At 41.3% G+C, this 12,819-nt stretch overlaps 1 protein-coding gene across 1 annotated transcript in view; it reads right to left on the bottom strand.

The window, feature by feature from the left end:
* The window catches only part of BTNL2 (butyrophilin like 2), an 80,705-nt gene extending 68,854 nt beyond the window's left edge, over window positions 1-11,851 (bottom strand). Inside the window, 1 exon segment of the mRNA XM_036768434.1 lies at window positions 11,620-11,851. Coding sequence (XP_036624329.1) covers window positions 11,620-11,851 — 232 coding nt within the window.
* Window positions 11,852-12,819: the final 968 nt, after the last annotated feature.

The following is a 12,819-nucleotide window of genomic DNA, read 5'->3' as shown; positions in this document are numbered from 1 at the left end:
TAGTGGAGCTAGCCAAAAATGAGTTCATTGTGCAATACATTTTATTTTATTTTATTTTATCATTTACTTATTTAATATTTTTAGTTTTCAACATTGATTTTCACAAGAGTTTGAATTACAAATTTTCTCCCCATTTCTACCCTCCTCCCCACTCCAAGATGGCATATATTCTGGTTGCCCCATTCCCCAGTCAGCCCTCCCTTCTCACCCCACTCCCCCCCCATCCCTTTTTCCCTTACTTTCTTGTAGGGCAAGATAGATTCCCATGCCCCATTGCCTGTATATCTTATTTCCTAGTTGCATGCAAAAACTTTTTTTTGAACATTTGTTTTTAAAACTTGGAGTTCCAAATTCTCTCCCCTCTTCCCTCCCCACCCACCCTCCCTAAGAAGGCAAGCAATTCAACACAGGCCACATGCATCATCATTCCACAATACTCATGTTGTGAAAGACTAACTATATTTTGCTCCTTCATATCCTATCCCCCTTTAACCAATTTTCTCCCTTGACCCTGTCCCTTTTCGAAAGTGTTTGTTTTTGATTACCTTCCTCCCATCTGCCCTCCATTCTATCATCCCTCCTTTTTTATCTCCTTCCTCCTTCTTTCCTGTGTGGTAAGATACCCAGTTGAGTGTGTATGTTATTCCCTCCTCAGGTCAAATCTGATGAGAGCAAGATTCACTCATTCCCCCTCACCTGCCCCCTCTTCCCTTCCAACAGAACTGCTTTTTCTTGCCACTTTTATGTGAGATAATTTACCCCATTCTCTCTCTCCCTTTCTCCCTCTCTCAATATATTCCTCTCTCATCCCTTAATTTGATTTTATTTTTTTAGATACCATCCCTTCATATTCAACTCACCCTGTGCCCTCTGTTTCTCCATATATGTATATTCCCTTCAGCTACCCTAATACTGAAGTCTCATGAATTATGCACATCATCTTTCCATGTAGGAATGTAAACAAAACAGTTCCACTTTAGTAAGTCCCTTATGATTTCTCTTTCTTGTTTACCTTTTCATGCTTCTCTTGATTCTTATGTTTGAAAGTCAAATTTTCTATTCAGCTCTGAGAAAGCTTGAAAGTCCTCTATTTTATTGAAAATCCATATTTTGCCTTGGATCGTGATACTCAGTTTTCTGGGTAGGTGATTCTTAGTTTTAATCCTAGCACCTTTGACCTCCAGAATATCATATTCCAAGCTCTTCAATCCCCAAGGTAGAAGCTGCTAGATCTTGTATTATCCTGATTGTGTTTCCACAATACTCAAATTGTTTCTTTCTGGCTGCTTGCAGTATTTTCTCCTTGATCTGGGAGCTCTGGAATTTGGTGACAATATTCCTGGGAGTTTTCTTTTTGAAATCGTTTTCCGGAGGCAATCAGTGGATTCTTTCAATTTCTATTTTACCCTCTGGCTCTTCTATCAGGGCAGTTCTCCTTGATAATTTCTTAAAAGATGATATCTAGGCTCTTTTTTTGATCATGGATTTCAGGTAGTCCAATAATTTTTAAATTATCTCTCCTGGATCTATTCTCCAGTTCAGTGGTTTTTCCAAGGAGATATTTCACATTGTCTTCCATTTTTTTCATTCCTTTGGTTGTGTTTTCTAATATCTTGATTTCTCATAAAGTCACTAGCTGTCACTTGCTCCAATCTAATTTTTAAGGTAGTATTTTCTTCAGTGGTCTTTTGGACCTCCTTTTCCATTTGGCTAATTCTGCCTTTCAAGGCACTCTTCTCCTCATTGGCTTTTTGGAGCTCTTTTGCCATTTGAGTTAGTCTATTTTTAAGGTGTTAATTTCTTCAGTATTTTTTTGGGTCTCCTTTAGCCAGTTATTGACTTGTTTTTCATGGTTTTCTCACATCACTCAGTTTCAACAATCCAGCTAGCAGCTACTGTGGGGGTGAAAAACCAACACAAGCCCAACAACAAGAATGCTGCCAAAGCCCAGGTTCTTTTCATCTGCTTTACTAAGGAATGCTACATTAAGGGGTTGACAATCTCACTTTAATTCAGCATACAAATACCACTCACTTAGTTCAGGGGAAAAAGCCAGCACCCTGAACTTCGGAGCAAATACAAACAAATTACAAACATTGACAGACAGACCAAATACAATTCATAGTTACTAGCATCTAGGTTCAGCCAGGGAGCTCATAACAAGGGCCTACCCAGAGTCACGTGAGCCACCATGGCTGTGGGTAAGAGCTCCGAAAAAGAGAAAACCAACCCCTGGTTTTATATCTTTTTCAGGGTCAAGGGTGAGTCACACATGCGACTCACCCACATGACCTAAAATTGTCACAAAGAGGCAATTTAAACCCACGTGGTCTAAAAGTCTCTGATGTCCCAAACATGTCACTCAAACTCACGTGTAAACTAGGCCCTCCCCTGAGGCAAGGAGGTCACCAAGGGCTCCTAATCTAATCAAGGAAACAAAGCCCAAACTCTTCAAGGGCACTTGGTTGAACTGAGTGCTAAGAGCCCATTTTGTTTGCCAACACACATTGCCAACACTCTCATTTCTCTTCCCAATTTTTCCTCTACTTTTCTAACTTGCTTTTCCAAATCCTTTTTGAGCTCTTCCATGGCCTGAGACCAGTTCATGTTTTTCTTGGAGGCTTTTGATGTAGGCTCTTTGACTTTGTTGACTTCTTCTGGCTGTATGTTTTGGTCTTCTTTGCTACCAAAGAAAGATTCCAAAGTCAGAGTCTGAATCTGAGTCCGTTGTTGCTGCCTGGCCATGTTCCCAGCCAACTTACTTCACCCTTGAGTTTTTTGTTGGGGTATGACTTCTTGTGGAGTAGAGAGTACTTTGTCCCAAACTTGAGGGACTGCACTGTTGTTTTCAGAGCTACACAGCAAGCTCTGCCTCACTAGCGCTACTCCTCCCCCCCAAGAACCACCAACCCAGACTGGACTCAGATCTAAGCTGGCTCTGCACTCCTGTTCAGATCCGCCACTTAATTCCTCCCAACAGGTGGGCCTAGGGCTGAAAGCAACTGCAGCTGTAGCTCTGTAGCTGCATCACCTCTGCTGCGGGGCAGTGGCCTAACTGTGAACTCTTTTCACTCTGTCCCAGCAGCTTTTCTCACTAACCTTCTCTGTTGTCTTTGGTGTTTGTGGGTTGAGAAGTCTGGTAACTACCACAGCTCACTGACTCAGGGTGCTAGGGCCTGTTCCACCTAGCTCCTGGTCTGGTTGGTCTGCTTGGCCCACACTGGGCTCTGCTCCACTCCCAGCTCCATGTGATAGACCTTACCCTGAGATCATCCAGGCTGTCCTGGGCTAGAGCCCTGCTTCCCTCTGCTATTTCGTGGGTTGTGAAGTTCTAGAATTTGTTCAGAGCCATTTTTATAGGTGTTTGGAGGGATCTGGGTGGGAGCTCACGCAAGTCCCTGCTTTCCAGCCACCATCTTGGCTCTGCCCCGTGCACTACATTTTAGAGAAAACAAATGCATATTGAGATGCCCTGTCCCATAGGCCATGTGACACTAAAGCTGTGGTGATGTCCATAAAAGGAGTGATTGTCTTGTGACATGCAGGGAGATTGATTTTTGTCACATGAAAATGTAGCTGATGGTCTTGAACTTCCACTGGTGCCATTGGTGTCCATGAACATTGTGTCATTGAACCAATCTCTTTGCTTCAGCTATCTTAGATTACTGGCAGGGGGGAAGAATTGCATAATGAAGCACTATGAGAAGTGAAACAAGCTAGAAAGTGAGAACATGACATCAGAGATGCAAGCTTCATTCCATGGAAGATGGCTTACTATTGAGACAAAGACAAATACTGGAGCTATGCAATGAAGTGCTATAGAATTCTATAACTCACCCCATACTTGGTTCCCAGAAGCAGTTGTTTGTTACCCAAAGTATTTTGCTCTCTGGCCATGAAAGTACCACATCATGGCTTTAGATATTTGGGTCAAGAGAAAACACCTGAACTAGTATGAAACAAATTCTATCGGCCTAAAATGGCAGCAGACATGTATAAGTGTGAGGTTTATATTGAATGTATTCAAAGGAGTTCTGCAATTCATACTTTATGCTTGGGAAATACAAGTACTAGCAAGCCTTTGGAGTTTGCTTGCACATCATTTTTGTCTCTGGAAGGGGACAGGAAAAGTAGAAGCCACATTCTAGTCATGACATACCCCATTTCATCCAGATATGCAAAAATGTGCCCAGCCATCTAACTATAAAGCTTTTATAGTTGCTAAGGTATTGTAGGACAAATATTTCCACGTATATGTCCCCGCCTGGTTCTACTCTGACAAAGAAAGAGATTTTCAGAGAAATCTACCTTGACTTTGACTTTGTCAGAATTCAGGAAATCTAGAACCATACCTTACCACCCTCAGAAGACCCATAGCATTTTGATCACACAATATATAAAATGAAAAGAACACTGTGGCCTGAAGGGAATGTTCAGTGGAATCAAACATGGCATTCCTAGTGCATGCAAGTGATGATACAAAGAATAACATTACAATATTTACAACATATCTTGATATTTTGGAGAGAGCCACATTTGCCTCCTGTGCTTTGAAGTCTCAGAAGATGGAGAAAATGTGGGAGACACAACCAGTACATCTCTCAGCTGAGAGATTAGCTCTCATTAAATGGGCCCTACCACTGGGGCATGACCCCAACTCAGAACAGCTATGATAGAAACAAATGACAACATGAGGCTTCTCGAGTTCACTGTCAGGATCTTCAGGAAGAGAATCGAGTTCTAAGATGAAACATTTGCATTTAGGGAAGATGCAGTGAAAATGTAACCCATATGAAGGAGTTGAGAGATTAAGCAATTTGCCACTTCATGATCCTGCTCAAGAGGGTGATCAGGATCTTGCCAAGATATTGTCTAATGAGGAGTTAGACTGCATGAGTAGGAGGAAAGAAATGATGGAAAGCCAGATAAATGGACTTGAGGGAAGAAAGCTTCCTTACCAAGAGCAGAGTCCTGTGGTCAGTTCTGGGCTTTACAATTTAAGAAGGACACTCGTAAGTTGGAGAGTATCCAGAGAAAGACAACCAGCACAATAAAGGGCCTTAGATCCATTTCATACAAAGACTGATGCTTAGTCAAGAGACAAGACTAACAGGGGATATCATTAGTCTTCAAGCATTTAAAGGAGAAGCACTAGGCAGAAGCTGCAAAGAGGCAGATTGAGATTCGATGTTAGGAAAAGACTTAAAAATTAGAGATGTCCAAAAGTGTAATGGGCTGACTCAAGAAAGTACATTCCCCTCCTTAGAGGTCTTCAAGCAGAGGTGGTCTTATCACTTATAATATGTTAATAAATATATAATACAATATAATTACATAACAAATATATAAAGGAAATTATATAATAATTTTATAATTACAGTTATACTTTCTATATGTTGGACCAAATCGTTTCTGAGGTCTCTTCCAAAACCCAAATTCCCTGATTCTCTGTCACAGATGATTTGGTACTCTGTGAGGCACCCATTTCTGAGGTTTCCCCGAAGTAACAATAGAAATGGCAATTTTCTTGTAACAGAAAGTTCACCCTGATTTCTGTGTTTTTATTTGAATAGCACAATCCACAACCTCCTTTCCTATTCCAGGTAAGGTATGCCTGTGTCTGTGTCTGTGTGTCTGTGCGTCTGTGTAACTCTGATGCCATTCCGATACTGCAGTGTCTGTGAGGCTCTTCCCTGTCCCAGGAATTTCCCTCTCTAGATGTTCCCTCTGTTTCCATCCTAAGTCCCAGGATGTCCCTTTATTTATGAGGCCCTCATCTCAAAAATTAGGATAAGGATTATCTCTAAGGGCTGGATCAGTCGAATGGGGTCTCAAAGCAAGGCTGGCTCAGCTCAAGTGCTGTCTCCTACAAGAAGCCTTTCCTGATTCCCCTGCTCAAAATTACTCATATTTATTCTGTATAAATGTTGGGTTTACTTATTCGAGCATGTTATATATGCCCAGCAGTACCTTGAGATGCTCTTGAGAACAGCCTTGTTTTGAGGTTTGGTTTTTGGTCTTTGTATCCCCAGTGCCTAGCACACAGAAAGCGTTCAATAAAATGCTTGTTGAATTGAATAGGTGGCAAAGACTCAACTCCAAGTCCCTTCTCTTTTCACTATACAACATTGCCCTTTTGTCTTAATTAAGTCCTGAGTGTGTTCTCTATTTGATTTTTTTAAGGATTATTTTCATTTTTCTAGGTATTGTTAGAGATGGTATTTTTTCCCCTAATTTTGGTATGATTGTTCCAAAGAAGGGAAAGAACATATAGTAACTCCATATCACTTTTCTGAATATCTCCCTCTCTCCCACCTCCATCATTCATATTTCACTGAAGCTTACGTGGAAGGTCTGGTACACATTGGAATGTCATGATGCTCTTCTCTGGATACAGTGTTTGTGTTAACTGTGTTCTCCTTATGTCAGATGAGCCACACTGATTTTTATGTTTGTGTTTCTTTTTTAGCAACATCTTCAAACACCTTCTGTAAGTTTCTTGTCTGTTTCTCCACTCTGGTGTCCTCTGACCTCTTCTGGTGTCTAAAGAAAATGTTCCTGCACTGGCCCTTCCTATTTCTGCTTATGAGACTTAAAGCTCATGCTTCTCAGCCTGGCTTGCCTCTTCATTATCCATCCCGGGTTACGGGGAATTTTTACACAGCATAAATCCCATTTAAAAAAATGAAGAAGGGAAAAACAGAGGCAAACATTTTGGTGATAATGTTATTTTCTAGCTTATTAATATCAAGGACAAGCAGCAAGGCATAGCAGATAGAAAAGAGGTCTCAAAATCAGGAAGGCCTACGTTCAAATTCCACACTGGCTATGTAAACTTGGGCAAGTCAGGTAACCACTTAGTGTTCCAGGCAAACCCCTAAGACTTTAAATGTGTAAGTATCAGTGAACATCAGCAGATGGAGTTTCCTTACCCAGGATTCCTTTAAGTGTGAAATCACAGGTCTGATCAAAAAAGGAAATCAGTTTCAAACTGAAGCACCTTCCGAGATGAAAGACAGAATGAGTAAGGGAAGAATAAAGGAGAGGAGGGGGCAGGGGGCAGGGAATGAGGATGGGAAAGGGAAATGTCAACAGCACTTTAAATTATATAAGATTCTTTTAATACCATGGAAGATTCCAGGCCTCAGAAGTGGCTAAGAAAAAAATATGGTAAGTTCCCAAATCCAGAAGAACTCCAAGGGACTGCCTCCTAAAGGTTTTCTACATGAAACTTGCCAAAGATCCGTCCCCTCCTTATTAATGTTCTAACAAGCCTTCCACATTATAGATCCTGAGGCTGACAGTGCAACCTCAGGACTAGAAGAGGTAGTGTGGTGTAGTGATGGGACAGTGGAGTTGGAATCTGGAAGTCCTGGTTTCAAATTCCACCTTAGTTGAGTCACTCATATTCTCTGTCCCTCAGTTTCCTCACCCATAAAATGAAAGAGCTTGTGCTTGATGATTCCATGGTCCTTTTCACTTCTAAATCTATGATCTTACGATCCATTCGTGAAAATGCCCCTAATAAGTATTTCTGAAGAATATACTCTCATTGAACTGTCTAGCTCTTTTTTAGTCGACCCTTAGTAAGTCTTTATTTTTCCACTCTGGTGACTATAATCTTCTGTAGGGTCTGAGGAGGGCTTGCCCTGCCCTGCCCGATTTCTGTTTCCTACCTCGTGCCCGTATCTGAAGTTCATGTTTCTCCATCTTTGTATTTTCCCCATCTCCCAGTACCCCTTGGGTTATTGATGGATTTTCAGAAAGTAGAAGCATAGCTGGTTACAGAAAGGAATTTAAAGAACAAAAATCTTCTGACCCTGTTTGTGAGGGCTTGTTGATACCAGCCAGAATGAATCTCCAATCTAGATGCAGGAGGAACAGGAGAAGAGAAGAAGAGCAGGAGATGAAGGACAGAATAAGAAATAAAAATAGGAAGGGAAATAGAAGTATTAAAGGTTCTTCAGAGAAAAATTGTTTCCGTTTCCTGAGAGTCTCCATCTTTTTGCGGACAGAAGGTGAGAGGACAAGGAAGACGGAGTTTTCTTACATGCTCTCAACCATATTAACAGATCTTCCTAAACCTGAACTGCAGGAGCAGGGTCTACTAGGATGTTTAATCCCCCATTTCATATTGAGTAAAATAGACAGTTTGGGCCATTAAGAACCTGGAAAGAGTGGAAAGTATGTTCTCTATCTTTGTGCTAAACCATCTCACTGATCTGTCTCTTTCTGTTTATTTCTTTCAGCTGGACAGAGAGGTAAGCTTTTTTTTTTGTCTGTTTATCATCTCTTATATCCTTTGTTCTTTGAGAGAAGAGGAAAGAAAGAGGGGTACATGCACTGCCATTTCTTAAAGTTTATATTTCTCAGCCTCCTTCCTTTCCCCATTATCAGCACATGTACTTCTGGGTTATTGATAAAATTTTAGAAAGTGGAAAATTCACTGTTTTTTTTTAAATAATGTAATAGGTTCTTCAGGGATTTATAGGAAATCTCCCTTCCCATTATTCCTGAATCTACCCAGGATTAAATTCAATATGGTCTACATTATTTCAGCCACTTCTCTCACTAGAAACTCCTGTCTCTTAGATATGACTGTTGTTAACAAATTATTTAAACCTCAAATAGTAACCAAAAATAAAGTGTCATATCATATTTCCTCTCTATCTATCTTCATCTCTCTATCCCTTTGTCTGTCTCTCTCTTTCCCTCTAATACACACATACACATGCATTCATGCACTTGTACATAAATATTAGATTGGAAAAAGTATGGTAATGTAAAGGATTGTAATCATCATTCAATATAATGTAAGGTCGCTAAAGTCTTAGCATATTTTTAAGCTTTAATAGCGCTTTAAAATGCACTAAGACTTTTGGGACACCCTGTATAACATATGAACCAATACTCATCACTTTTATTTCAACTCTAAAACCATCTCCTCTACCTCATTATATCTCCATTCCTTGACACACACACCCATGCTGGCTGGAGTCAACATCTCCCTCACTCCCTCCGGGTTAGAGTCTGATTGCTCTCGGCTCCTCATACAGTTTCCAAGTCATAGAAAGGGAAGCAAGGCAATTCGTGGGAATGACTCAGACACTGACAACAAATTTCGGGAAGGCTGATCGCTCTGCACATCTGAGACAATTGTGGGACCTGTTAGCCGGTCCGTAATTAGGTTCTCATACAGCACTGTTGTTCCGGCTTATCATGGCTGGAAAGAAACTACCTTGCGCTGAACACACACAAGACAGATCGTTGCCCATCTCATACTGGCAGGAATGGGGCATGCGCAGCGCTCTGATCACAGCATCCATTGTCTCTCCTCTCCATGTCTTTTTTCCTTTTATTCTTTTCAAAACTCCCAGAGCTTACGCTTAACCATTCAGAGTGAAATGCCCATGAGCAGGAAGAAAGAGCAAAGAGGGTTAAGATAAAATAACAACATTCAAGCAGAATATCAGAATGTGTCTCTTAAAAAAAAAAGACAAAGGTCAACTAGGTCTAATTATAATGATTTATCAACACCAACCAGAATGAATTTCTAAACTGTAAGAGGAGGAGGAAGAAACATTTGCTTCTATTCATTTGTTTTTTACATAATTCCCAAAAAGTTTTCCATTCTGATGTCCTTTAATCTCTTATACACTCTAGAAACTTTTCCCTATCTCAGCTACTTCAGTTTCAACACATTTGGGGACCTTGATGCTCTTTGCTTTCCCTCTGTCCCAGATTTCCAGGTCAATACATGCCAACATTTGAAATGTATTGAGAGAACTTACGAATGCCGGTCTAAGAGGTCTTTGAGACATGTAATGCCTACAAAAAAGGGGTTGGGAAAATTACACAACAAAATAGCAAACTTTCTTTGGATCTTGCCTTTGAACTTGACAGAGTCAAATTTGTATTAGACTTATTCATATACATAACATCTCCCCTACTGTTTTAAGCTCCATGAGGGCAAAGACTAAAACATTTCATCTTGTATCCATAGTCCCCTTACACAATAGGCCCAGTGAGGAGCAAGATTGTGGTACATGCATATCAGACACAATTTGTGAAAGGATGGATGGATGGATGGATGGATGGATGGATGGATGGATGGATGTTATGTATGGGTATGGGTGTGTTTGTATAAGCAAAAAACACATGGAGATGGTGTAAAGGGGAATAGTAGAAATGTGAAGAGATACTATGTAAAGGAAGGGAATACAGTGTAAAAAAATGGTGGGGTGCGTGTAGCAGAGTGATACAGGGAGAATAATGATGGCAAAAGGACAAGGCTGCAATGTGGATCACATGGAAAGTGTCCATTTTGCACAAAGGTGATCTCATACAAAAGAGGAAGAAAAAAAAAAGACTTGTTTCGATCCCCAAGTAGCCTGCCACTCCCCAGCTGCCCATTTCTTGCCCCTTCCAGTATATGTTAGAATTATTTTTTTCCTCCAGAAGCCCTGTCCACAAATTTTTCAAAATACCAGAAATGCAAAGAACATATTTAGAAAATGCTGCTCTGGATGAGCTTGTCCTTATGGAAGCAGACCCTTCCATTCTTCTGAGAGTCACCTCTGTCAGAGTTAATCTCCACCATCCAAATGCCTGGCCTAATCTTTCATAGACTCAAGTTCTTTGGAGCAAGAAAACCTCAAGGCAGAACAAAAATCACATCTCAAGGACAATATAACAGAACTATCACTTACATAGCATTTCCTTTATTTTTCCACACATATTTTCACTTCATCACTGTGATTGACTGAAGCACATCATATATCCAACCATTCCATTTGGCATACGAATTCAGAGTAAAAGACATTCTATAAAACCAAGTAGCAAGGCACATAACAAGGAATAAACCTTCTTGACATGCACCCATATCAAATGGCTGCTGCCTCCTCTATCTCCAGGTATTTTCACAATTAGTCCTCCTGATTCTTCAACATGGCAGGAGAACACGGTTGGTTTAAACTCATGATCCTCTTAGCCCTTCAGGGCAGAGATTGCTGCTCACCGTGGCATGGATATACTAAACTGTCTTGCCATTGCCCCACAGGCACCATGAGTTTAGCAACACCAAGTCAAGCGTTGTCTTTCCCTACGTGAGGCTACCGCTACTGACTCTACCGCCCCTCTCATCCTCCAGTCATCCGCCTTCTCAGATACCTGTACCACCATCACTTCTCAGTCATCCACATCCCTCTGCCGCAGATGTCACGATCTCTTGCAGAACTCCCAGCGTCTTTTTAAATTTCAAGTGACATTATCACCCCATTGGATTCCATACGAAGTGATGTCTCCATGAGCAGAGTCATACGTAGACTTCCAGGTGATCTGATCGAGAAAATTTCCCCCATCAGGAAGGCTTTCTCAGCCCCAACTATTGTGGGAAATGGAATTTACAGATAGATCTATTTTATTTAAAAATCCATTCAAAATAGACTTTAAAACCATAAAGCTGAAAGGAACCTGAGAGATAATTTAATTCAATAAATGTTTAGTAAGGCCTGCTAAGTGAAGGTCCTAACAGAACACAGACAAGGAAGGAAAATGTAAGACCCGCAGACTACAAAAGTATAAGGCACATTGTGAGAGAAACAATTATGATAAGGTTACTGGGGAAGCTGAGGAAGAGGCGAGTGGGCTTGGTGGAAGCAGCCAGACGACTGTAGTCTATGGCCAGAGAAGGAACTATGCAGGACACGTCTAGGACACTCTTTGCCCTTGCAGGGACACGCCGGACGCACTGTCCAGGGCTCCCCTGAGTGACCGCTGTGCGCGTTTGCAAGGATCCGTCTGAGTGACCGCTGTGCGCGTTCGCAAGGATCCGCCGGGCAAAAGTTACCATTTTTGTTTTGTCTCCATCCAGTAAGCGGGTGCGATTTCTGACTTGTTCTCTCTCCGAGTCAGATCAGCCTCTTTGACGTGACTTCTGCACGGTTAATTACTTATTATTGAGATCTATTGTATTACTGTGCCCATGGACATGAGCATGATGGATGTCGCCTCACAAGAAGCTTGTACTTCGGAATTTGACTAGAGACCACAACGGAAACTCATCTTTATTATTTTTTTCCATTCATTCTACTTTTGGGCAGAAGCCAATGGGCTTTTCTCAATCTTCATTCTCCTAGACCTCTCTGCAGCCTTTGACACCGTTGATCACTCCTCCTCGATACTCTCGTCTCTCTAATTTTCAGGACACCATTTTCTCTTGCTTTTCCTCCTACCTTTCTGACCGCTCCTTCTCTGTCTCCTTTACTAGATACTCATCTGGATCACAGCTTCCAACTGTGGGTATCCCACAGGGTTCTACCTGGGACTTCTCTGTCTATACTATTTCAATTATTGATCTCGTCAGTTCCCTTGGATTTAATTACTATCTCTCTTGTCCAATCAACCTGTCCTGTCTTGACCTCTCTGCCAACCTCCAATCTCACTTCTCCAACTGCCTCTCAGACATCTCAAACTGGACTTCTAGCACACATGTTAAACTCAATACATCCAAAATGAAACTCATTATCTTTGTTCCTAAACCCCCTACCTCTCCTAACTTCCCTCCTACTGCTGAGTATAACACCATCCTCCCAGTCCTTCAGGCTCACAACTTGGATGTCATCCCACCCCACTCCATATCCAACCTATTGTCAAGGCCTATCGATTCTACCTTTGCGACATCTCTCACCTCTTTGCTTCCCTGGCTTCCTTTAAGTTCCAATTAAAATCCCATCCTCTGCAGGAAGCCTTTCCCAACCCCTCTTTTCCTCTTTTAATTATTTCTTATTTATCCTGTATATAGCTTGTTTCTATATTTAT

This window comes from Trichosurus vulpecula, chromosome 7, assembly GCF_011100635.1.
Source record: "Trichosurus vulpecula isolate mTriVul1 chromosome 7, mTriVul1.pri, whole genome shotgun sequence".
NCBI lineage: Eukaryota > Metazoa > Chordata > Mammalia > Diprotodontia > Phalangeridae > Trichosurus > Trichosurus vulpecula.
The sequence above is the reverse complement of the archived record's forward strand: the minus strand, read 5'-3'. Positions and strand labels throughout refer to the sequence as shown.